The 27,822-nt window shown below is 42.3% G+C and overlaps 1 protein-coding gene across 4 annotated transcripts in view; it reads left to right on the top strand.

The window, feature by feature from the left end:
- The window catches only part of LOC128352118 (uncharacterized), a 91,080-nt gene that overhangs the window by 26,113 nt on the left and 37,145 nt on the right, over positions 1-27,822 (top strand). The window contains exons 2-4 of one of the 4 annotated variants that reach the window (XM_053312373.1): positions 11,501-11,611; positions 17,072-17,168; positions 22,325-22,567. In XM_053312373.1, coding sequence (XP_053168348.1) covers positions 11,501-11,611; positions 17,072-17,168; positions 22,325-22,533 — 417 coding nt within the window. In that variant the 3' untranslated portion in view covers positions 22,534-22,567. Of the gene's footprint in view, positions 1-11,500; positions 11,700-14,072; positions 14,293-17,071; positions 17,169-22,324; positions 22,568-27,822 lie in introns of those variants that run through there. The other 3 variants (XM_053312375.1, XR_008320213.1, XM_053312374.1) reach the window with 3 other exon arrangements.

The raw sequence follows: 27,822 nt of genomic DNA, 5'->3' as shown, positions 1-27,822 counted from the left end.
TGTTCAGAATATAATTCCAGAACTATTTGTTAGAAATACTCTAAATCAGAAATATTGTGCACAAGAAATATATGGGACACAATGTATTTACCAGAGTTTTTGGATTAATCTATGCATTATTTTTCCTGTCTGGGTTCAGCATCTGATGCTTGTAACAGAGTTATCGCCTTGAGATGTACTTTCATTGGATGTCCTAGAACCATTTCACACATTTACACAGCAGGAAATCTGGACTTATCACAGAGTCCACAATCACAGGGGAGCTGAATATAATTCCGGCTCTTTGATAAGTCTGTCTTTTTCTTACATGTGCTTGCAATCAAGTATTTACCATATTCATACTTTACATTTTTAGGTGTACACATAAACAAATAGTCCAAACTTCACTTTATATACAGTTGCATGTTTCTTTCTTCTCTGTGTGGATGTTTTTATCTGAAGGGGGGGAAACGAAAAAAAAGTCTTAGAAACTGAAATTCAGAGTGGTAGAGCAGTGATGGGTAGTGGTGGCTGTTCATCCCTTCTCATTCTGTAATTTGCTCAAAAATCAATATTATTTATTTATTTATTTATTTATTTGATTTCTATACTGCCCTTCCAAAAATGGCTCAGGGCAGTTTACACAGAGTAATTGTAGACCCCACCATCTGCTTTCCTACTCAAGGAGAATAGCTTTTGAGAAGCAGCATTGGGAAGGCAATTCTTTCTATCTATCTATCTATCTATCTATCTATCTATCTATCTATCTATCTATCATATTTCTCTACCACCTGATATGTACATCTCTAGGTGGTGTACAAAATTTAAAATATTTAAAAGTTACAAATTAAAATACATGACAATAAAAACAATAGAATAAAGTAGATATTAAAACAAGTTTTTAAAATTATTAAAATTAATTCTAATTAAAAGCCTGCAAGAACAGGAGAGTCTTGAGGTTCTTCCTGAAAACAAACAGAGAAGGAGATGCTCTTGAGTGGACAACAGCAAGAATGGGGAAAGTTAAGCTGCCCCCTTCATCTCCATCACTCTTCTGCCCTTACCTGCAGCCTTCAAGGCTACTTTTCAGTTAAAAACAATACAACAGTAGGGGAATGAATATGAAACTGTATAGCATCTGGCAGAGTTGTGAGATTACCCATGTAGTTCATGAAGAAGTACTTAGAGGGAGACTGATCTTGTTCAGTCATTATAACCATTATGACTAAAAGGCAGAATGTTCTTGTATTCATTTATTTTTAAAAAAATATTTACCACTTTCCTCCCACGTCCATTAACATCATCAAAATAGTCATTAAAAACATAATAAATTGCGATGACATATAATTATGCAACTAACAGGGCCAACATAAGAGTGATCACATAAGATACAGCAGCAGTTAAAAACAATGGCTGACATGAAGACAAACATAGCACTCATGTATGAATGCTGTGCAGCCCTCAGGGACATATTTTCAGCAGGCACAGGGGAGGCTGACAAATATAGCCCCTGGTTCCTAGCACCAACACAGTATTAGAGCAGCAGTGCTCCCTTAGTCTGGATGACAACCAATATTAGAAACAGAAGAGGGGGAGAAGGAAATGGCCACAACATAAATTACATACCATAGGCCTGAATGAGCCAAACAGACTTGGTCTGGTGAATAAAAGATAACAATGAAGGTGCCCTGCAGAGGGAGTTCTCTGAGTTTTCAGTGGGTGCAGCCACCGAAAAGTACTTACTAGTACTGTCTCTTTGCATGCAAAGCAGATGCTCTTCCACTGAGCTACAGCCCCATCCCCAATATTTTCTTCTTGTAGATTTTTCCAAAGATGAATTCAGAAATAATATTTTATGAAATATTCTATGATTAGAAGAAAAGGAGAATGACTTGCTTAAAATAACAAAAACTTAAAATTGACTGCCTATGTCCACCTCTGAAAAATTGCCAAATGATGGGGTTTTACACACACACACACACACACACACACACACACACACACACACACACACACACCAGGTTGTAGTTTTCTGTCAAGCACATTTGTTATTTGATAGTGTGCACACACAGCATTACTGCCAGGGGCGTAACTACCATTAGGCAAGGGGAGGTGGCTGCCTCGGGGCCCCCACACCTCAAGGGGCCCCCCAGAGGCAAGTCACATGACTCCCCAACACCCGCAGAGCTTCGGTGCAGTGGAAAAGCCAACCCCAAGTTTGGAGCAAAGTCGGCATGCATGCAGCAAAGTCCTTGTCTGCAGAAGCAACTCTGAGCCGGAGCGCTCTTCCCCATGGGAGGGTGGAGGGACGGGGTTAAAGCGAGGGAGTGGAGATTTCTAGAGAAGCTGGCATAAAGGGGATGCGAGTGTGAGTGCACTATATATTGTGAAGTGTGTGTGTGTGTGTGTGTGTATCAGCGACGGGCCCGTTTTAAAATTTTGTCTCTGGGCCCACTCCAGCCTTGTTACGCCCCTGATTACTGCAGAGTTAATTCTTAGTCTTTTTCACACTGCAAGTCTTTGAAGGAATTTGGGTTACTGTTTGAAATTTGATCTCTTTTTAACTAAATGTGAGTTTGCTTCACAAATTGCTAGAGTTCATTTCTGCCTTTTACACTTGGAAGCATCCAAGAACTTGGCCAGTCAAGATGAGCCTGAGAACCCAGGGCGCTTTGCTGTGGGAAAGGGATGGTGAGAGAAAGAATGCTGGGGAGGAGGCTGAACTGTTGATGCTTGAGGAGCTAGGAGAGAGATTTGCTTCTCAGTGCATCTTCTCTGTATTGTAGATGAAGCAGTCTTTCTAGTGGAATACAGTAGGGAAGCAAACAGAACCGGTTCAGAGCCCCTTTTATGGACCTCCGAACTGGTTCAAATGTCTGGTGGTTCCACCAGTTCAAAGGTGTAGGGGGAATGCATTTAAGGTATCCGGGGAGGATGCTCTTACCCTCTCCCACCGCTGCATTTCTGGTCCCACATGGCAGCAGTGTACCTCCTTGCTGCCCCGGTACATCGTGGACCGGAAGTGGCCAGTGCGCGTGAATACGCGCATGCATACCGGCCACTTCTGGCTCACGATGTACCGGGGTGGCAAGGAGGTACACTGCTGCCACGTGGGACCATTTTTATGGACAGCACCAGCAGGGGAAACATGGTGTGTGTGGGGGGGGGGTAAGAGCACCCTCCCCGGTCCTTAAAGGTATCCCCCCCTTTGAACCCGCAGTTGCTGGTTCCGTGCACTAGAATACAGTGCTGAGATGGATTTGACTGTGGGTCAAGTCTAAGTCCTGTCAAGTGATTCATACAATACATAATTTATTTATTTACCAAATTCACTGCCACAAAATGCAGTGGCTTTAAATGGGGATTAGATAATTTAATGGACAATATCAATGGGGCCATTCACATGACCTACCAGGTGGGTGGGCAGTGGGGACAATCTGCAAACTTTGCTTCCCCCCTGACAATCTTTTTTTGGTTGGTGGGCGCATGGAGCACGCTCCCACACGATCAGCCCTGCTCTGTGCAGTGTTGAGCAGAACATATCACTCTGAGGCCGCAACTTGTTGTCTTGGCCTCTGGGAATCCCACAGTTCAGCACACACTGAGCGCAGTGCACTGGGGGATTCTAGAGGATTCCATCTCTCTGTCAGCTCGAACTGACACGCACACCTCGGCAGTTGCGTTAAGGGCATGTTTGTGCCCTTAAACTCGGCTACGTGCTGGGCTTCAGTGCAGGATGATGCCTCATGAATTCCAGCAGCTCTAATGGGCAGCCAAGCCTGGCTATGTACTAGACAAAATGGCTGAATGGAATCTCCACATTCAGAGAACTGAAGGAGATCATTGCCTTTGTGCCCTGTTTCCTGGAGGCATCATGTTTGCCAGTGTGGGAAGCAGGAGAATAGACCTTTGGACTGATCTGGCAGGGCTCTGATGTTCTTATGAAGTTCATTCATGCATGGCCCGATTTGTTGGAGTGAGGCAGCATCTTAGATATACTCTGGACAGGGTGCCCTTTTATCATGTTGGACAGATATTGGAATATGACTATCATGTCTCCCCTTCTCTTCTACAGGCTAAACATATGAATACAGATATGACAACTATTTATATACCGCTTTTCAACAAAAGTTCCCAAAATGGTTTACATATACTGTAAATAGATAGATAGATAGATAGATAGATAGATAGATAGATAGATAGATAGGCTCCCAATAAGGGCTCACAATCTAAAAAAGAAATATAAGGATCCAGCAACACCCTCCAGCAACAGCCCCTGTAGGGATGCTGTGCTGGGGATGGATAGGGCCAGTTGCTCTACTCCTGCCCCATAAAGAGAATCACCACTTTCATCACTTAGCAGGGAACTACCCAGCTCCTTCAACTGTTCCTCATAGGATTTTGTTTCCGGACCCCTTGCTATCTTTGTTTTCCATACCCGTTCCACTTTATCAATGTCCTTTTAAAAATATGATGTCCACACTGGACACAGTATTCCAAATGAGGTCTGACTGATGCAGAACAGAGTGGAACTATTACTAACTGTGATGTGGCAACTACGCCTTTGTTAATGCAGCCCAATATTACATTCGCTTCTTTAGCAGCTTCATCACACTGCTGGCCCATGTTCAACTTGCAGTGCACTAAGTTACCTAGGCCTCTCTCACATGTCCTGCTGCCAAGCTAGGTCTTCCCCATCCTGTACTTGTGCATTTGATTCTTTTATCTACATGCAGACTTATCTCAGATGCCATCTTGTTAGTTTTGACTCAGTAATCAGGCCTATACAGTTTGTTTTTAATCTCCCCGTCCCAAGGTGTTAGCTATCACGCCTAGTTTTTAGGGATGTACATGGGTCCGGACCGGTCCGGACTGGCACAGGGGGGTCTACCTTTACGGGCGGGGGGGTAGAACTTATCCCTCCCGCCGCTCTTCCCCCTCGGGCGCTGCGTTTAAAATTGAAGTTTTGGGGGTGGCAGCGTTCCTCCCTGCCGCCCCTGCCCCGTCGTTGCCCAGAAGAAGCTGTAATAGAAGCACGCATGCGCGTGGTGCGCACGCGCCTGTCGCCGCCATGTGTGCGTGTGCCGGAGATGTGCGAGCGCATGCCGTGACGCGTGCATGTGTGCTTCTATTACAGCTTCTTCCGGGCAACGACAGGGGCAGGGGCGGCAGGGAGGAACGCTGCCGCCCCGAAAACTTCAATTTTAAACGCAGCACCGGAGGGGGAAGAGCAGCGGGAGGGGTAAGTTCTACCCCCCCGACCTTAAAGGTAGACCCCCCCTCGGTGCTGGACCGCCAGACTGGTCCGTTTCAGAACCGGTTTGGAGGCCTCTAACATGGCCTCTGAACCAGTTTGTGCACATCCATACTAGTTTTTTGTCACTGCAAATTGCTTAGCACCCACTCTATTCCCTTATCCAGCTCAAGTATAAAAATGTTCACCTGCATAGGGCCCAGAATACAGGCTTATGATATTCCACTTACCTCCCTCCAGGTTGATGTGAAGCCATTAGTTAACATTTGTTGGGTGTCATTGTTAAACCAGATGTGAATTCACCTAATGATACTATAATCTAACCCACATTTTACCATCTTGTCAATAAGGATATCATAAGAAACTTTGTCAAATGCATTGCTGAAATCAAGCTATGTTAACGACATTCCCATAATCTATCAAACTAGTGACTTTTTTAAATTAAGAAAGAGTTTAGTTTGGCATGACTTGTTTATGACAAACCCATGCTGACTCTTAATGTTCGTGCTAAATAAATGTAAATACCGCATATGTTGTGGAATTGCATTTCCTTCCCTCCCTTCTCCTTCTTGTCTTTGCAGTGTTAAGCTGAAATTTTGAAGCAAAATTTTGGTGCCCATGGGTGCTGTTCTAAATTGCCTATCTGGACAATTAGAAGTAACAAACTATTCTCATATATAAATAGGATACTGCAAGCAGAAATACACACTTTGGGCAACCCTCAGAGTAGTCATCAAATCAATGAAAAGAGTTAATCATCTCTGACTTAAGTCTCATTAATTTCAGTAGGGTAGGGTTTTTGTTCATCTATGACTAGTTTGAATGAACAAAATTTTACCCTAGATATGCTAATTTCATGCAGAAATCAAGTTAACAGTAGGCACAAAAATAGTCTACTGATAGTAACATTCATACAAAGATCCACTTTCTTTTGTAATACTGTATTGGAGCTAAGGCTTAGACAAAGCCTTAGACATAGACAAAACTACTCACAGAAGTGAAATATTGTTCTACAATTTTAAAGACTTAACGACTCTTGTGTTACAGAGTTGTGTTATGTAGATGATATGGGGAAGCTGCCTAGTTTAGTTCCTAGGGAGGGGCTGAGCTGCAACCTCATGTTGTTTTAGGACTCTTTTTCATATCGTATAAGTCAGTAGCACCCCTCTCATAACACTCCTGAATGAGGGCCAAGCAGAGTCACACTTTCTGCCCCTTGATGTCACTATGCTTCCCAGTCACACACCCCAGTGTTTTTGAGAAGGGACTTCTATCTGTACATACCACACTGTTGGGAACAGTCCTTGCTGGCATGGTGTTCATGGGTGCAGCCCTTTTCTCAAGATTGCAGATTGTACAGTCACCCAAGGCATGGCTAGAGAGCACATCAGCACCAGGGGCAGGCCCAAGACCCCACTGCCCCTCCCTGCATTCAGTAAATGTAGGGAGCATTATGTGAAAAGTGTGCTACTGTCATAGGTCAACAACTCATCGGGTTTTTTCAAACAGCAGGCTTTACCACGAGTTTACCGCGAGGCTTTACAGTGAATTTGGGGTCTTCATGGGTACTCCGATGCAAAAAGAGGATTTTTTTAACCCCAGACATAAATCAGATTAGGTTCCAATACAGAGGGGAAAACTCGAATTGTGTGTGAAGTGCTCTCTGAATTATTGTATGGATTTTAGGGTTGTGCATTTTGTTTTTCCCCCGTTTTGTTTTTGGTCTGAATCCGAAACACCCCCATTTTGTTCTTTGTTCGAAATCAGCCAATCCAAAACACCCCAGTTTTGTTCTTTGTTCAGAATTGCAAAATCTGAATCTGAAACGTTTTGGATTTTAAAATATGGCCCCAGGGAAAAACTAGTGGGCAGGGGTAGTAGTGCCCAATGAGTGGAAACTACCACCCAAATTTCAGAGAAATTGGACAAAGGGCTGGTTTTTGTTGAATTTTTGAAGTATAGGATTTTTCCCATAGGGAAGAATGGAGGTTTTAGCAAAATTATAGCTTCATGTTGGGGGGGAAAGTGGTGGCCCAGAGCAGAGTAGGGTGGGTGGTAGTGCCCAGTGGGGGCAAGGAAGCTGCCAGAATTGTTTCAAAGGAATTGGGCAGAAGGCTGATTTTTAAAGATGTAATGGAGTTTGCGCATCTGTAAAGTCTTTCCCCATATGGAATGATGGACCTCCATAATTCCTGCCCCATAACTGCACTTGGGGGGCACCAGGGTGGTCCAGAACGAGTGGTGGTGTAGAGCACATAGGGTGCCAACCACCCCCATGGGTTGCTAACCCATGGGGTACTGGGTTCTGTTGTTTCTGGGATGTTCTGAGTGTAGATTCAGATTCTCTGGTAGCATATGAGAGTGGATTCATGGTTTGTCATTGAAAATCTCATATGCTACCAGAGAATCTACACTCAGAACACCTCAGAAACAACAGAACCCAGCACCCCATGGGTTAGCAACCCATGGGGGTGGTTGGCACCCTATGTGCACTACACCACCACTCACTCCCAGCCACCCCAGTGCCCCCCAGGTGGAGTTATGGGTCTGCTGAAACCTCCATTATTCCGGTGGGAGGCCCTTAAAGAAGCGTAAACTTCAACAATTCCTAAGAAATCAGCCCTTTGCCCTATTCCTTTGGAATCTGGGTTGTGGCAGGCACCCCTTGGGGCACTGCCACCCAACCCACTGTTTTGACCCTCAGGCCCCCTTTCTGCCCCAAAGACATTTCAACTTCAGAACTTCTTTAAAAATCAGCCCTTTCCCCAATTCCTTTGGAATCTGGGTGGCAGCAGGCACCCATTGGGGCACTACCACCTGAACCACTCTTCTGTCCCGAAAGCCTCCTTTCTGCCCCCAATCCACCCCAAATAACATCAACATCACACATCAACAACAGCAGAGCTTTGGAAAAAATCAGGCAGATTTCCAAAGGTCATGCACATCCACATCCCCCCCACCCGCCCGAAATGCAATTGATCAACACACAACAGTGCGAAACAACAACAATGAAATGCACACTGCCCCACTGGCCAATGAGGGTAAATGTACACTGCCCCACTGGCCAATGAGGGTAGAATTTACCCTTAAAGTTGCTTAAAAGGAATAAGGAGGCAAATGCCAGCAGATCAGTCCATGCTTTCACTGGCCAATCTGTGGGCTGGAAGGGCCGGAAATTCAAATAGATGGCAAAACTCAAAATGGAGACTGAAGGAGAAAGACTTTTTGCAATTGCAAAATGGAGTTCCAAAACAGCCGAAACAACAAAACGTTTTGTATCCAAAACAGCGACATTTTGTTTTGGCTACAAAATTTTCTGTTTTGAGCATTGGGTGTTTTGTTTGGGCTAAAAAACAGCCGAATTGGCATGTTTTGTGCACAAAACGTTTTGTATCTGAAACAAAACATCCCTAATGGATTTCGGGGTAAATCTGGCCGCTATGAGAACGCACACACCCCCTCTCAAAGTAAGTTGTTGTATAGTCGCTGTCTGAAAAAAGCTCATGGTATTAGATTCTTAGAATCAAAAAATGCAGTACAAATTAGATACTTTTTACTATCCATTATATCTGTGGGGCAGGAGTGTGGGTCAAGCCTCTCCCATCTATTTCACATCCTGCTGAGGAACCAGGGCCGTCATGTTATTGATTGATTGATTGCTCAGTTTTTATACCACCTTTCATAAGGTGTCCCAAGGCAGTTTACAAAAGTTAGAATACAATAAAACTCCATAAAAACCACAGTTAAAAACAGTTAAACAGTAAAAACAATAAAACACCCCAAAGAAACCCAACCATACAAAAGACAAACAGAAGAAGGAGAGTTGAGAGACCTGGTGGCCCCTAAGGGGTAATAGCCTGAACAAATACAAAGGTCTTTAGTTGTTTTTTAAAAGCAGCCACATATGTCAAAGAGTGGACATTCACTGGGGGCAGACCAGAGCCTGGGGGCAACAACAGAGAAGGCCCCCAATGCCTGCTTACATGGCTGATTGAGTTACCAGTGGGTGACCTTGGGTCAATCACTACTATCTCTCAGCCTAACCCACCTCATTGGGTTGATGTGAGAATAAAATAGAGAGAGATGGAACCTTAACTATACTACTCTGAGTTCTTTAGATGAAGGGTGGGATAAAAATAATTTATCAGCCAATTAGCATTTTGGAGGAATGATACATTCTGAGTACTAGTTGCGGGGGAGTAACAGCAGGAGAGAGGGCATGCCCTCAACTCCTGCCTGTGGCTTCCAGCGGCATCTGGTGGGCCACTGTGCGAAACAAGATGCTGGACTAGATGGGCCTTGGGCCTGATCCAGCAGGGCTGTTCTTATGTTCTTAGTCCAGTTTCATATCTTTGCCAGAAGTCAGCCCTGAAATACTTTAGAAGACAACCAGCACTGGTAGCCTTCCTTTGTGAGCTGGGGCATCCTCAAGAATGACTGATTGTATCAAGACACTGTTCCTGAAATGTCTCCCCTCTTTTTTGAAGTGATAAAATGACATAAATGGTGCCTCCATATGATCAGGATTCTGCATAGGAGTCCTGGTTCCCACAGGAGGCTATTAGTGTTGTGAATGGCACAACACAGACAGCCTGATCATCACGTGAGCACACACAGAATATCCTGGTTCACACAATCATACAAACCTAAGCTTAATATGAGTTACCATCATTAGCATAATTAACTTGCCTTAACAATGCCAAGGCAAGAATATCAGATTCATCTCAGGCCATAAACCACCTTGGTGTGGGTTCAAACAATCACGGTAATGTTGTTAACTCACATTAAACCTAGATTCAAAAGATTGTGTGACCCAGGCCTATAAGAGAGAGCAAGCCAGCGTGGTGTTGGTGCTAGAGTGCTGGACTAAGACCGGGGAGGCCCGAGTTCAAATCCCCATTCAGCCATGATACTTGCTGGGTGACTCTGGGCCAGTCACTTCTCTCTCAGCCTAACCTACTTCACAGGGTTGTTGTGAGGAGAAACCTAAGTATGTAGTACACCGTTCTGGGCTCCTTGGAGGAAGAGCGGGATATAAAATGTAAAAATAAATAAAATAAAATAAAAAATAAATAAGAGAAATAATAAGAGAGAAAAATAAAAAATTGTGACCGTTTGAATATGTGATGTCGGCTATGTAATTTAAATTACATACATACACTAATTTAAATAAAGGGACATTATTTTAAAATGTTATTTGGTTCAGAAATAATGACTGAAATAATGCATTGTGTGTTGCCTTGTTTATTGGCGCTAATAATGTGCTGAGCCTCTACAGTGGGTGTGAATGGTTCAATTAAGATGTCAGTTTTCCACAAATATTTCTACACAAATACCCTAACCCTCAGCATTCAGTTTCACCCATCTTTTTCAGTAATGCAGCTGAAAATAATTACACAATCTGTCCAACACAAGAAAAAACAGTGGACAAGTTCCTACAATTTGGTTTCAGAGCAGGTGGCTTAATCTTACACATAAATAATCATTTTGGCATATTCTTCTGATTACAGATAATAGTTCTTCTGGTAACATTAGCTCATTCAGGTGTGGCCTCTTTTGCTATATGTTGTAACCTGCCATTTATTCACACTTGCTGGATAATTACTTCATTGAAAATCAGATTACATGTTGTTTAGATGTCAAAAATTAAAGAGCCAGATAACCTCCAGAAAATCAGTTGTGTCCCAATTCCATCTCCCTGAGCTGTAATTATAATTACTTTTCTTCATGCAGAGATCCAACATATTTTCTGATGATACACTGGTATATGAGCACCAATAAAAGATTTGGTTAAGCTTGTCAAATGCTAGCAATTATAATTACTTTTCTTCATATAGGGATTCAACATGTTTTCTGATGATATGTTAGTATACGTGCATCAATAAAAGAATTGGTTCAGTGTATCAAATTCTAGCACTCATTTCCATAGTTTACTTCTAATGCAAATTGTTAACTAATATTGATTCAGAGATGCATGAGTTGTGTACCACTTGATATTTTGTTGTTTGTTGGTTCAGCACTTGATATTTTACACCTGGATGTGTAAGAGATTATATTAGGTCAAAGATTCCCAAACTTGGGTTGCCAGATGTTGTTGGACTACAACTCCCATCACTGCCAGCCACAATAACCGAAAGGACCCAAGGTTGAGCCCCCTTGCATTAGGTGATAAGAAACGTTTGTGGTACTTGATCTGTAATGATTGCATGTAGACAAGTCCTCTGATGGTAATAAGTGATAAACATGCATATGTGAATTCATTTCTAGCTGTTGGGAAAGTGCAAACATGGCTGCCCACCACCACTACCATTATTTAAACCTCATCGCCATCAACTTCATCACCGGGATCTTTCCCAGAGAATTTACTGTGCATTTTCTGTGAGTAAAAAAAAGTAAGATTTTAAAAAATATTTTAGGATATAAATCGGGCTACACTCTAATGCGCAATGAAATACCCGAATTGTGTGTGAATTGCTCCCTGATTGTTCGCCAGAACTTGGGGGTAAATTTGGACGATATGTGAATGCACACTTCCATTCCGGAGAAGATGCGAACTAAACAACAGGTGTGAAAAACTTCCAGGGGGCTGCTGGGATTGGAGGCTGCATGGTCCCCAGAAGTTCCAGGATGCCCCACACGAGTGCGCGGGGCATCCTGGAGAGACCCCCAGGGCTGGGAGGCTTGTTTTAGCCTCACAGCGGGGGTCTCCTCATGTGTTGCTGTGCCATGGAGCAATACACGATCAAATAGACGGGGTTAGTGGAGCGCTCGCTCTGCTAACCTTGTCTAAGAGGAGGGGGAATTAGGAGGGTTTGCTGCTGGGAGCCGTGGGGCTCCTGTGGCAGCACACGATCCTCCAAAAGCGGGCTAGGCTCCCTTAGCCCACTTTTGGTGGGTCGTGAGCATCTCCTTAGTGAACCACAGGTTTGCTTAACCTCATCTAAACGCTGGTTTTAAAAGTCGGGCAGTGCCAGGAGTGACTTTGCTCCCAGCGCTTCACACAGATGGCCTAACCCAGGCTGGGATGCCTTAGCCTGGGTTAGGCTGTGCATGTAAATACCTTTAATATGTTTTCAGCAACCTATATTTTTATTAGATCAAGGAGAAGAGAACCACCGAGACTCTTGGTTGCAAGATTGCAGAGTAAGAATTCAGAGGCAACTTACAAAGAACTCCAGAATACTCCCAATGCCAGTGCCTATTAGGTATCATCCAAGGTTCCCAAGTGTATGAGGAACAATTTCTCCATTATCCAAATGGATACCCAAGGCACATCCTTGGAAAATCAAAATAACCCTATTCACACGTTATGTTCAGACACATACATCGGTGTAGAGTGTACATATGGCTGTTGATTTGTATGGGCATACAGTTCTTCACACAATTTATTCAACACATACAAGCAGTACACACCATTTGTACTCTACATTTTTGATGGATCCAATCACAGTGTTGGCACTTAAAATGAACCTATGTGCTATCATTCACGCAAAAATGTGTACTCTTGTGCAGATTACCTGTATGTGTAATCTGTAAATAGCACTAATCTCTGGACACATGCCTCTTTACAGTTGTTTTGTACTTTCACACAACTGAGCTGCCATTGGCAGTAGTGGTTGAAAGGCCAGGTCTACAGAGGATGCTTAAGGATATATCTTAACCATTGCTATTCTGACTAGAGCTGACAATGATATTTGTGAACCACCCTGAGCTATTCTGTAAGGGCGGTCTAGAAATCGAACAAACAAACAAACAAATAAATAATAGAGCCTGAAATGGCTGCATTAGCTTACAAAGGTTAGAGATAAAAGATGTTGAAGAATTCAAGGTTCACTTCACTTCATCCAGCCATGAGCAAACATCATGTTTGACAGTCATAAATCCTTTAGTAACTACAGCCCAAAGCCTAATATTGTGACAATGTTTGATGAAATCTGATCACATGGGAATATATGCATATGGGGAATCTAGATACAAGATATCCGGGTTATGACTACAGTCAAGATTTCCAAGTGGTGAATGCTGACATAATTAAATGTCTGAAAAGTGCCATCCACACTAATCCTGTTTTGAGCTGGATTAACTTTTGATTACAGAAAATTCTTTATGTGATGGCATAGAGCAGGCTATTTCAAGCAGAATGTTGCAAGAAGAAGCTACACAAACAGCATTCCAAAGAAGTTGCTCCCCAGCCCTTTCTATTCACTGTCCAAAACAAGCTGTTACAACCCATCCAGGAAAAACTTTGTCTAGAATGGTGAAATACTTTCCCCAGTAAACAATTCCAATTTCAGGGAATTTCAGTGGCCCTCTTCAGGTTTAATGTCACACACCCTCCACCCCCTGCTCTCCCATCTGCTTTCGGCCGTGCAGGAGAGCTGCCTCTCTGCAGTCAGTGAGACTGCAGAGAGGCAGGGGACCTGGCTGTGTGGGCTTCCTTCTATCAAGAAGGAAAGCCTGCATAGCCAATCATGCCGGAATGAGAGAGGAGCTTCTTCCCTCAACTCCAGCTCTGTGGGGCTGAAACTGTGGTGTCAGCATTCAAATACAATGCTGGCACTGCAGAACTGGTGCTACCCAAACTTTGAGGGAGTTGGAGGCACCCAAACTTCGGGGAGTTTGGGGAAGGGAATCTGAGAAGGGAACTACAAATCCCTTCTCAGCTTCAACTGCAGTTTACCAAATTTGGACATGATGCGTCCAGGGAAACCGGAGGTGAAGGGACCTCCGGTTTCTTATTACATCTGAATTTGGCAGGTGTCTGAGTCAGTTCCTTGTTTCTATGTTTTGTAGTTTATCGGTGACAGTATAAATGTCCTCTTGTACTATTTATTTACAGATGTTAATGCAGGATAACGGAAGATTCCTTATAAGACTCAATGCAGATATACTGCACTTGAATTCCGATGTGGGAAATGAAAACCTAAACTCAAAGTCTATTATCCCATATTAATATATGAGGAGCAGCTTTTAGGGAAAGAATGGCCATTAATACCTTTCAAATTTTCTGTTTTATTGTTGGTGTTTTATTAGGATTGTAACTGAATTGTGGTGATTTATTTTTAATGTGATCTGCTTGAGAGCCCTTTATGGGTTGAGAGGCAAATATACATTCAAAAATAAATAAAATAAACTAAGGTATTCTTTATCTGTGAATAAGTAAGGGAATATTGGACACTGCACAAATGAGTTTGCTCTTCTACAAAATGTCTTATATTAATCTCCATCTTATTACTAGTATTTTAGATTACACCCCTGGCCTTTGTGCTGTTCAAGAGGATTCACGCTCAGAATATCTAAAATAAGCATTCCCAATGGGTTCTCAGTCACTGGTATTCCATATAATATGGGCATATCAGTGTCATCAAGGCACTCTATGGTTGTATGTATACTACTAACTGGTGAAATCCAAGCTGTTTGGCCATTGGGAGGAATAATCAATCACTGGATTAAAATTTCTAGCAATGCAGTAATAATGTAATACTTTTTAAATTTAATTTTTTAACATTACAGTTTTAACTTCTAATTTTCTAAACGTTGTAATTTTATATTTTATAATATGCATGTGCATGGGAAATGGTTAAATTATGTCCAGTTTATAATACCTTCTCGCATGGGAAAGAAAGCACAGAAGAGTGCATATGAAGCAACTCCAGGAAAGTGCAATTTCTGTTGTTCTTACGTTATATCTTCCCGAGGAATAGCCTATGGCAAATAATGCCCTCAGAATAGAATCTACTGGCCTTTAGAGTCAATAAGGTTCCTGCAAGCCTTATAAGATTCTGGCCTCCTCTTTGGTATGAGCGCTGGCTCTCAGTTTAGGGTGAATTGCTCATGGAATGCTTGACACTCTGTATCAATCTCTGCTGATCTGCTGGCTTCCCTACCCCTGTCTCCAGGCCACCAGCCTTGTTGGCACTGCCATGGTTTACTTGAAAAAGGGAGCTGGAAGTGAATGGCCGCATTTGCACATAACGTGAAACCGGAGGTTGCCGAACCCTTGGTTAATTTTTCAAACCATGAATCGTATTGCACGTTCTGAATCGTATTGACGTTCATCCAACCGCAGTCTGGCAACCTCCTTATTCAGGGCAGGGTAGCTCCTCCCTCTTCCTGGTCCGCTGAGGCTGCATCCCAGCAAGCTTTGTAGTGCTTGCATCATCAGACTGTGTGCAAGGTGTCAGCATGTCTCCAGGTTGGCAGCCACTGGCCAGAATCTTCAAGGGAGCGTGCCAAACCTGATCATGCCTTTTCAGAATGGTCTGCCCACACTTGGCAAGGAAAGGGCATTTAAATCCCTTTCAGTGCCATGCCATTCAAGCCCTTCTTCTGATAGCAATTGCACCACCCCCCTCGTAAAAGCCTTGCAACAAAACTGTCATGCAGAAACACAGTTTCTGGTGGAGGGGCATGCTGGGGGGGCACTATTACTCAGGAAAAGAAAGGGAACATGATGACTTCCTAGGAGGGGATATGTATATGAGGGAGGGCAAAGGATCCTGGAGTCTGGCCTGTTGTGACCAAGAATGCTTTTGTGATGGCTCACCCCACCAAATTAGTCCATGGAGACCAAACCTATGGACCTGCCCCATGGCTTGCCACCAGGGTCTAGCACTGTCATGAGAGGACCAGTCTACTGGAGAGGACTGTAGGCTCGCCATCCTTTGGTCTTCCATTGGACTGTGCGCTCATGAGTTGAGCTATCGAAAAAATAGCCCACTTTTGTGGAGCCCACATTCTCTCTGGTTAATGATAGAACTTTTGATCATGATGCTCTCCTCTCAAGGGAAGCCTTTGATTCACCCAAAAGAGATTTTGATGCTCCCTGTGTCCAGGCGTAGCCAGGTGGGCAGACAGAAAAAACACCAGGATTGGGGACAGATCTTTACTCTCATTCAAATTTCCCAGCATTGCACCATACGCAGATCTACTGCCATGGGGAATCATGGTAGAGGGTAGCCCTGGTTGTCTGTGACCCCAGTATAATGGGGTCACTGTTCTGGGCAAAAATAAAGATGGACATGTACAAATGGGCAGATGGGCTGGCAGAGGGCATGCTTTGACAGCTTCTTTGTGGCAGTCACCAAGACAGAGAGAGCTGTTGCCAGAGTATCCTTCCCCACAATTTGCTTCTGTAGAACAATGTCGCTGGCAGCATTTGGTGTCTGTCCCCCATGCATCTCACTCTTGTGAGACAGTGGTCCATGGGAGAAGGGATGTCATTGCTATTCTTAGCGAGTTTGCCCTGTCCCCTCAGATGGTTCTTCTCATGAGTTGTGAAGGGGTATAGCCATGGCCTTACATGCTCATGAGTGAGTGGTCCGCTTAGGAAAATCATCCATCCGTTTCACATATGAAGAATCACTACTTTCACTGGAGGCAATACTCATCCTGCTGCCCAACCCTTCTCATAAGTAAACCAAGGGACTGCACATGTTCCCACGAGGGGAAGGGGCTTGCCCCCCCTTCTACAACATCTTTGTGGGGGAAAATAGAGTATAGGCATTCAAGAATTCATGGTTGGGGCTGCCCTTTAAACCTGGCATTGCCGCCCTGCCATATGTTGCTGCCCAGTGCTCTAATGGGATTTTCCTGCTTATGTTGCCACCTCGACTGTATGTGCTTGTGACCATACATCTTGATCACTTCATTTTTTGAGAGCAAAGCACAGAGTGTCCATCTTGCCATCCCGTCCCCTTTCTCGCCTGATTGCCGGGTGGCGGGGGGGGGGGGGACGGGACAAGGGAGAGAGTGGGAAGAGGTCATGCCTCTGTGTGACTTTCCCATTTGAAATGATAACTAGCTTGGGATGGGACATCATGGCTTCCCTGTTTCCAGACAACTGCTTTGGTGGATCTGAGACAGGAGGCAGGGCAAGTGCTTAGAGAGGCAGCCAGCAAGACGCGCTGCAGGCATGGAGCAGGCGAAATCCTGGGTAAGTCTGCATTGCTGTCTCTATTATTATGGTTCCAGAAACTGCACAGAACCACAGTTATGGAGGCAGCTGCGTTTGGATGTAACACTGCAGCCAAAAAGCCTCAGGCTGTGGCAGGAAAACTCTACAAACTGAAGGTTCAAATGGGAGTTTGGTGAGGCAAACTGCAGGTCGCTTTTGCCATGAAACTGCAGTTGCACACATTTGGCCATTCACAAATTCAAACCTCTGCCCCAATTAACTGCAATTTTGCATTACATGTGAATGTGGCCAGTATGTTAATATTCTGTCTGGATATCCTGAGGGTAAGAATATCTTCCATCCTGGAATTGTTAAGCTCAGTAGGAAATGTCTTCCTGTTCCTGCTGCCCAATGAAGATAATTTTATGGGACATATACAGATCTCGGGGCATATACACATCTCCCTTTTTTAAAAGTCCATCACACTGAGAGGGAGGCAGTGTCTATAGCACCCCAGCCAGAGCATTGAGAAATGAGTTTAAGAACTACAATGTGGGTGCTTCATGTTTCAAATGTGCTTCTGACATTGTCTGTGTTTTTTGTGCTGTGTGTAAATTCTGCTGAAGTGGCAAAAGAGAAACTGAACATGCATTCTAGCCAATTTAAATTTTACATCTGCATTATGGGCTGATTGACACCCACCTACCAATTTAATCCTTATGTGTCCAGAGGGTCTTGTGCTTCTGTACCATTTCCTAAGCATGTTTGGGCTAAGTGTAGCAGCAAATTGCCTCAAATGGATAAGCATGCTAGCAACAGAGCATGTGGGGGCAGCTACAGAGCTGATGGAGGTTAGTGTTACTGAAACTTATTGATCTATCCTAATAGCTAATAGCTGGTTGTAATGCTTCCTGGGGTCATGAGAGTCTCGCTTCCCTGGAAGGCCCTCAGCCACCCCAGATAAGGTTATGATGCTGTTGATGTAATTCATTACCACTGGACAATAGCAGAAGAGATGAGGAGAAATTTGAGATATGTAGAGAAAGGAAATTGTGTTAATTCACTTTCATTTGAAAGTATGTTTTATGGGAATATGAACGATGGAAAAGCCAGCTCTGTCCCTGCTATCTCCATTTGCCACACAAAGAGAATATGCTTTTAAAAACCTAATTATCTTGCAGTTGTGAAAATAAATGTGAATTTTTGTTTTATTTTAACTAGAAACTTCTCTAATGTGGCAATGTTTTACACCACATTATTTCAGTACATAAATGGTTCAGACTATTTTAAAAAAACACCTCCTTAATATAGTAAAACTTGGAGAGTTCTGTTTCTCACATTTCTTTATGTTCTGTTTTTATCTTCCCTTTCCATATTTCAAACCCAAAAAAGGCATGATTTTATATTTACAATGGGTGAACAGTTTCTTGTATAATAATTAGCTAAAATTATGTAAATTGGGCGCAAGCTTTCTTTCCCCATGCCTTTGTATGCAAAGAAATTAGGAATATGGAAGTCTTGACTGTTTCGTGTTTTTTTTTAAAAAAAACAGGCTGAATGACAATGCCTCTAAAACGAGCACTTGGTTTATCTAAGACACATACTATGGTATTTCAGTACACTCCCCCTCAGTTCATTGTTTTATATTTTAACAAGCAACATTTCAATTAGAGATGATCTAATTGTAGCACAGTCCAGATTAGACAAGCTGTCTCAAGAAAGTAAAGAACGTACCATTGGTACTGTGTCTTGCAGAACACCATGTCTGTTTGTGCTTCAAAACAAAGTTTTTACTAAAATATATTGAGGTCATTCACACAATCAAAAACTGTGTTCTATCTGGCTTGGGAGATGAGTGTACTCCCAGTTTTTGGTTGTGTGGAAGCAAGCAGGGGTGTAGCTATAATTGAGCAGATGGGTTCAAAGAACCAGGGCTCCCAAGCTCCTGAGGGCCCCCCAGCTTCACCCCTCCCTATTTTCTTCATTATATCCCTCTCTTTGAGGGGACACCAGAGAGAGGGGTGAACATGGGCCCCCTTTCCCCTAGCTATGCCCCTGGAAGCAAGGTAGGAGGAAAACCTAGGTAGAAGTGATTGTCTGGTAGGAGGGGAACCTGGGTACCTTTTCCTCTACCAAGGGTACCTACCTGGGTAGTTTTTCCTCCTACCTTACTTCCACACAATCACTTCTACCCAGGTTATCCTGCTATCTTGATTCTACACAACTGAAAATTGGGAGTACATATACCTCTTAAACCTGGGTAGAACAGTTTTTGATTGTGTGAATGACCTCAAGGAGTTTAACGCTATATCTGAAAGAATGGCTGGAACAAGAATTCATGCACTTTGACAAGGGTTCTTCATGGATTTCAGATTGCAGTCACCTGAGCAGTGGAGCTGAAGAACTTTAACCTATAGACTGTATGATCACAAAAAACTAGTGATGCTTCTGAAACTCATAACTGGCCAGTTCATTATATTTATCTACTCAGTTCATAGTTCCAATTTGTATAAATGACCTTGAACCCAATGTGATGGAATTCTTTACATTTTCATTAAGAATTCAAGTGAAATTAATTGCAACTGTGTGGTCTGCATGGCTGGCATGACTAAGCAGAGACAAACTCGTATGGGCTTCCTAAATGGGGGCTCCATTTTATTTATTCTTATTTGAATAAAATGGCACACACACCCCTTTCTTTTGATACACGCGGTGTTGCTTATTTTAACCCACTTAGCTAGGGAACTTGGTAAGTCTATCTGGATTTCTCAGTCTAAACTTCAAAGAATGTGGTGAGTGGGTGGTTGGGGGATGTCAGAGAAAACCCATGTTCACCACCCTGAGCTACTGGGAGGGGGGTGGGTGGGATATAAATGCTATCATAGGACAGCACCCACAAATTCTGCAGTGCATAAATCATGAAGGTGTATGGGGTGAAAAAAGCCCCACAGTGTAAGGCTGCAAAACTATGCATCTGGGAGTAAGCTGAGTGAAGCAGATCTGGCCACAGTTACCCATGCCTTAGTTACGTCACAGCTGGATTACTGTCACGCGCTCTATGTGGGGCTGTCCGTGAAGAATAACTGGAAACTGCAGCTTGTGCAAAATGAGGCATCTAGGGTTCTATCTGGAGCTGCCTGGTGTGATCATATCACACCTATTTTGAAAGAGCTGCACTGGTTACCAGTGTGTTTCCAGGTCCAGTTCAAGGTCCTGGTTTTGACCTTTAAAGCCCTTAACGGTTTGGGCCTGGCATACTTGAGGGACCGCCTGCTCCCAAGGGTTGCTACCCGCTTGATGAGATCATCTGAGAGAGCTCTGCTCCCGGTGCCGACAATGAGGGAGGCTCGGTTGTCGTGCACTCGGGACAGGGCCTTCTCTGTTGCTGCCCCCAGACTTTGGAATGCTCTCCCAGTGGTCATTTGCTCCTCGGACTTCATCACAGTTTTTAGAAAGCTTAGTTAAATCTTGGCTTTTTATCCAGGCCTTTACACGATTGTTTTACTGCTGCTTTTGTGTGTTTTTAATCTGTGTACAGTTTTTATGTTTGTATTTTATATATTTTAAATCGGATTTGTTGTCATATTTTTAGCTTAATACATTTAACTGTTATTTTGATTATATATTTTTTAACTTTTGTAAACTGCCTTGTGACTGTTTTTAATGAAAGGCGGTATATAAATTTAGCAATAAATAAAATGCACAGTGGGACAAATTTCTGGGCTATGCGTGGAATTGTGCTACAGTGGATAGGCTAACACAGTTATTGTTGCTAGCTTTTTCGGCCTTGGAAAACTTGGAAGGATAGTATTGTTGATTAACAATGGATTTGGTTTGAACTAGAGGGCCTTATTTGAATAAATTAAATGGCATTAATACATTTGTTCCTCTTATGACTCTCTCTCTCTTGGACAAGGACCAGACTCTTCCTGAACTCAGGGAGTTACCTGCTCCAGATCGGCAGCTGCCACTGTTCCTTTGCAACCAGCTCTTTATGCAGCTCTATGTTTAGATCACAGTTATAAGCAAAAACATGTGACCACAGACAATCAGAAGTCGATATGTTGTAACATATGGAGTCATTGTGAGCTATGGGGGAAGAAAAGTAACATTGGGATGGCCCAGATATTACACAGAACCATTCCAAGCACAACTGTTAGAGTATGGCGAGTCAATGGCAAGATGCCTAGTTAAACAAAGGCTCAGGGACATAAACTTCCAGGAGGAAAGGGCCTCTACAAATAGGTCCCTACAACTCCTAAGCACCAAGAAAGATTGGGTCATAGCCTCTTATTTTTATACATTCTATTCACCCAAACTTCGCTGGGCATTTACAAGAGCTCGCCTGAATACTCTACCCTCAGCGATGTTATCAGGGAGAGAAAACCCTATGAGGAGAGACTATGCCCTTGCGGATCTGCTCCCGAAACATTGATGCATTCACTGTTATATTGCCCACTTTATACCGATGAAAGAGATTTATTTTTATCCCAGTACCTGAAAGATCTCAAAAGCCACTCAGTGGAGTCAATTCTTACATGTTTATTAGAAGATAGGGACCCAACAATATCCTTGGCGGTTGCCAAATTCTGTTATACATTGATCAAACTAAGAGAGGCTAGAGCACAGCTATCGGTTACTGTCAAAGGTTCTTGATTTTATGTATCTGATAACATTTTAGATTTTGTTTTCGTTTTTGTTTTCTCTCTTTACTGAGTATATTCTGTTTCTATTGTTGTTTGATCTAAGATCGTAAATAAACAACTAACTAACACAGAACCATAGTTAAAGCTTGGTTTTCTGTGAAATCCCTGAGCCTTGGGAGTATATGCTCCTCTACCTCCCTGCTTGCACAAGTTTCCAAAGACATTTATGCCTGATTGAGGTTAGAAACAACCAAAATTGATCATGACATCCATACCAAGGTTTGAAGTGGATTTCACAGGTCAGTTTATTTTAGGGAAGTTGGTGAAAATAAACCAAGATCACTTAGTTCAGCTTTCACACCCGATCTTAGCTTGTTTCTAACTTCAATAGAATGCTTTGGTGTTCATGTGGGCAGGGGAGGAGGAAGTTGCAATCCTGAGGCTTGGTTATGTTGTGCAGAACCAAGTGTTAACCATGGTTCTGCATGATGTCTGAACTTGCCGATTGTGCTATTGCTTTGACCGCAGCTATCTATATATTTCTCTAAGGCGTATCCATTGCTAATTCCATGTGTGGCAGCTCTGGCGAGATTTCGCGAGTGAGGAAAGGGGGAGAGGAAGGTGAGTGGTCCATGAGAGAAAGCGGTGGCCAGGCCAGCCGCCAGCTGGCAAGAGGAAATGGCGGCCAGGCCATTTGCCCGCTGAGCAGCGAGAGGAAACAGTGGCCAGGCTGGCCAGCCTCCAGGCAGGGAGAATGAACTGGGGCTGCAGGGAGAATGAACTGGGGCTGAAGGTGGGGAGAACGGCTGAAGGGATGGGTGGGGGAGAGACAGGGAGAACTAGGGCACAGATGCTCTGCACCAGGTCAGCAAGTTTTATTTATTTAGCTAGCACATTTTAATACTGCCCCATATGTATGTCTCTGTGCAGTTCACAACCTAAAAACACAATAATTAAAGCATCAATACAATTAAAACAGTTAACCCACAGGAGGGCCTTCACCCTGGCATGTTTCCATGCCCTCCCTTCAGCTGTTTTAGAAGGCAGATACAAGAAGATCTGTCCTTGTGACACAGGGCAGGTTGAAACCGCAACACACCTCTTTTACCCTTTTTATAGAGAAAGTTACACCAACCTTATTTTGTGGATACTCCTTAAGTATCCTGGTTGTTCAAGCAAATTCTATATCTTGCTGCTGCTTTCAGATGAAGAACCAGCCATCACACACAACACTGCAAAATTCTGTGCTGCAGTGGGTAGAATCCACAGGCCCCTGAGAGCTTCCAAGTCCTGCCTAGTGGGTCTGCAGGCTGAAACAATAAAACCCAGCCACAGCGCTACAGGACTTCTCGTATAATCTGCAGTCTTTGCTCTCCCACAGTCCTGCACCTTTTATAACATTTTAATAAACATTTTATAAACCTTTAATAAACATTTTAACCACTTTTTAATTAATGTAATATAAAAGTATAGTCTTACTTTTAACTATTTTTTAAATACCTTTAACTGCTGCAGCCTTCAGATCAGAGGCCTTTGGGGCCACTGATTACTTAGCTTGCTGTCCTGCTTTTTGTATTAGACAGTCATGGTCTTTTTAAAAATTTTACTTTTACTTCTGTTTTTTATAGTTTTTTCTGGGTTTTTTAAAATAACAACAGTTTTATTTCTCTCTACCGTATGCCTGTATTACATCACTCACCTCTAGGCTTTTAGTATGTCACTTATCATGTTGTGTTTTCATTGTTCTTATGTTGGTTTAAGACTGAAACAAAGGTGATTGATTAATTGAATTAAAACAATTTAAAATACAGATAAAAACTCTAAAAACTTAGAACAGTAAAACTATAAACTAAAGCTATGACATGCACATTCTCAAGTTGCTCTTTAGGAATACGCATGAGCTAAAAACAGGAATGAATTGAAAGTCTAGAATGCAATAAAACTTTCAAATAGGTTTTCCTTTATTTAAGCTAACAAAATACACTTATATTCAAATCCCAATGGTCTAAGTTTGCCTGTTGCTACAGATAACTGCTCTTCTTGCAGCGCTATCTCAGATTAGCTCCCTGATCAAGGCTATTTGTCACTCCAGATTTATCCTGGGCCTGGATGGCTTAATCAAACTTCGTAGTCACAGTTTGCAACACCAAGCTTTGAGTGATATACAGTTCCTTTTTTAACTTCCTGCAATAATTAAAGTGCCCGACACTCATCTAAAATATTCATATATTCACCACAGCTCATATTCTGCATGTATGGATATGCTTCTGGTTGCCACTGGAAATCCCCACCTTACTTGGTCCAAGGACAGGTAGTGAGAGAAAGTGACTAAATTGAATTTCCAGTCAGGGCAGGGGGTGGTGGTGTGTGTCTCTGCATTCCAGCTTCCAGGAGGCAAATAGTGAGGGAAAGCAATTGAGAGCTGTTTTGTGAGCTTCCCAGTAGCATCTGACTGGCCACGATTGGGCAGAATGCTTTATTAGATAGATTCTTTTCTGAATTTTTCTCAGGACAAATAGAATTTCTACAGTTACATTATAGAGTTTCAGTTGTTCATGATGGAGCATAAATTTAAGTATTTAAATGGATCTTGAGACAAAAAAAAAAACATGATACTATGTGATCTGATGCATTACAAGAAGTGGTCTAGTCTGAAAGTATTGAATTATTGCAGGAAAGCAGATGTAAGGATGTATGCTCACTGATGTAAGTGCACAGATATGAGAATGTAGCTAGGGGTGCAAATCCATCCCTAAGCATTCGAGTAGTTCTCCCCATCAACTCCCCCTTGCCAAACCTAATAATCCATCGCAAAAGTGTCTTTCCTCTCTCCACCCAGGTAAAATTTAAGTGAAGAGTTGCTTCTCAAGCTTTGTCTCTGTCTTCACTCCTGAATGTAGATACCACAGAAAGATATTGTGTTTGCTTTAACTGTGGAAACAGCAAAAATGTCCTGGTTTATTCCAGCAGGATACTGAACCAGATTTGATGAGAGCATGTACTGTTAAATATTTTTGAGCAAGTTTCTGATTTTTTAAAATAATGCAACATTCCACCCACATTCTGTTTCTGTTGAATTTATACAACATAAGCGAACATAAGCATTTTAAAAAGGGTTTTAGGATGGATTCTATATGAGATCGAGGGAATATGCTGAATAATATTGTTATATATTCACGTAAGCCTGCTTATTTCACAGTGATGACTCTTCCTCTGTATGTTTATCGACACACACTGAAGTTTTAAAATAATATGTATGCTTATACAGAGTCTTGGAGAATCTTTAAAAAATATAATTGCCTCTAACATGCTTGGTTTTTTGCACATTGACAACACCAGATATTCTGTGGAGTGCCCAAGCAATGTATGGGAGAAGAGGCATTTAATACTTTGCCTAGTATTTGGTGAGGGATGGTGGCATATGAGAATTCCTTGGCATCTTGTGATTACCTATATTGAAGTGTTGCCTTCATCTTCATGCTTTTATGATTAAACTCATTTTGTGTATATGATGAAGTTTGCTTAGTAGATAGATGTTTATACAATAAATCTATTCCTTCTGAAAGTGCACAGTACTCTGTGTGCCACAAAAGACTAACACAGCTACTCCTCTCAAATAAGGATGTTTACAATTAAGACAGCATAGTGGTTGACTGGATGTGATTATCTGGAGGAAGACTGCCGTCTAGTGTCCAGTTGCTATAAAATGTACACACATGTAAGTATTCAGTTTTCTTCTTAATGGATCTGGTATGTTTTATTATTAGGACATCAGGGAGAAATTGGAATTTTTTCATAAATATTGCATAGTAGGCTCTTAGGAATATTCCAGATCACTTCAGAATGTATGATGAATTGAATTTTGATCTGTTTGAATTGGCTGTAGCTTTTATGATATTTCACAGGCCTTTTCCTTAGAATCTATTTTGATGTTACTGGTTTTTAAAATTTTCTAACACCGAGGCACTTTTGGATAAGATAAAATAACAAATCCACATAAATAAACAAAAGGATAAACACAATTTCGAGCCATTGTTCCAATGGCTTATTTCACAGGATCAGTGGCTGCATTTATCCAGCATGCTAGCAGAGCAAAGGGCAAAAGGTGTAATCTGACCCACTCACCCCCGCACTATCTGCTCCATTAAAACAAACTAGAGCTTAGTAATTGGTGGGTTGTTTCCAAACTGAAAAGCTAGCTTTTTGCATGCAATTTGATTTAAACTGCAAATTTAAATCAAATTTTATGTATTTTGAACAGCAGCACCCACACTAAAGTGATTAATAACTCTGTGCTAATGAGCAAAATTAATTTTAGATGTTTTCCAGTTCCAAAGCAATTTGCACCAATAAAATCCTGCTGTGATTCCACACTTTCTAACAATTTGAAATACACTCCTATGGAAAATATGCTATTGGAACATTCATCATAGATCTAAACTCATTATTTAAATGGTTGACAAGTGTCTGGTTGCTAGCTTATTAGGAAGCAGAGCTTTAATGATGTTGATTGTGTAAGCCTACCTGTTCCTTTAGATTTGTGGGTGTTGCTTAATGTACAGATTAATCTTAAAAGGTCAGAGCAGTCATTAAAATTTAGATCATTTTACAGAGATTTAAAGTAGCCGTGAGACTGGATAATGAAAAGTCTAGTTAGCTATTTGTTAAAATAGCTGAGGATTATATAAGTGTAGGATGCATAGTGTAGAATCCAGAGGATAAGGGTTGTGATACACAAGGATGAGGCAGTAAAGTAAAACCAACACATCAGGAGTTTAATAAAGACTTAGGTCTTTACATAGCAAACAATACATTCCACTTTCCCATTTTCTTGCTTGTTCACTATCTGCTCCCCTCCCAGTCTAGGACTGAAGTAGGCTGTAACTAACCTAAAGCATTCTTCAAAAGCTGGCCAGCATCAAGAAATGGAAATGGATTTCATACAAGCACCACACACAGGAATTCTAGTAATCACTCCCTATACTAATAACAGCATATGTTTCCATGTGAACATCAACTGTGCCTACAAAAAGAAGGCTAGGGGAAATTATCTAACAATGGCAGAGACCCAGTATCCTTGCAGAAAAATAGTGGGGGTTGAAATGCCCCCCAGCCTCCTACGATATCCTATAATCAATGGAGGTGTGTGTTGTTCATAAATACTACTTGTACATCACCAGAAATCCCCTGCAATAGAAAGTGCTGTGCAGTTTATTGTAAAATCCAATAAAAATTTAAAATGGCAAAAAGAAGAAGAAAGTGCTGTGCAGGTGTGAGCCCCACTTGGTGGATCAAGCAGTGTGAGTAACTGAAGAGAAGCAAGCATCCTGCTTTTTGCTTCCCTTCAACCTGACGACTAAGGCTAAAGGGGATTGCCTCTTTGGATCTTTGGATGCGTGGCATGCCTCTGAGCCCATTTCCCCACCACCACCACCAATGAAAAGAGTCTTCAAGGTGAGAAGAGCAGGCCATAGATTAAAACATCACAGTGCGAGGAGACAATTGACTGCATATGACATGGTCCCTGTGGCACACATCCTTGAACCCAATTGTCCTCAATGATTCTTTTAAGTTGCAAGGTGGAAAGCACCATATCTCAAAAGAGGACTTGGACTTGTAGGATGTCCTTCCTTTGAGCTCAATTCACCCCTTTCTCCCTAGTGTTATCAAAGATCCAACTTGTTTTAAAGCCCATTTGTACCAAAACATCCTTGCTATAACCCTGCTAACTTGGCAAAGAGACACCTTTTAATGTGGTGATTCTCTTTATTTAGCAAGGGGAGAGTAACTGGTTCCATCCATTCCCAGTGCAGTACTTCCAGTGACTGTTGCTAGTGTCTGTCTTATGTTTCTTTTTAGATTGTGAGCCCTCTGGGGACAGGGATCCATTTTGTTTATCTTAGTTATTTGTTATTTCTCTGTGTGAACCGCCCTGAGACATTTTTGGAAGGGCGGCGGTATAGAAATCAAATAAACAAACAAACAAATAAATATCAAACACTTGTGTCTATGTTTGAAGCAATCTCTCTGTCCTTGTCAAGTCATTT

The sequence above is a fragment of the Hemicordylus capensis genome, chromosome 3 (genome assembly GCF_027244095.1).
Source record: "Hemicordylus capensis ecotype Gifberg chromosome 3, rHemCap1.1.pri, whole genome shotgun sequence".
NCBI lineage: Eukaryota > Metazoa > Chordata > Lepidosauria > Squamata > Cordylidae > Hemicordylus > Hemicordylus capensis.
The sequence above is the reverse complement of the archived record's forward strand: the minus strand, read 5'-3'. Positions and strand labels throughout refer to the sequence as shown.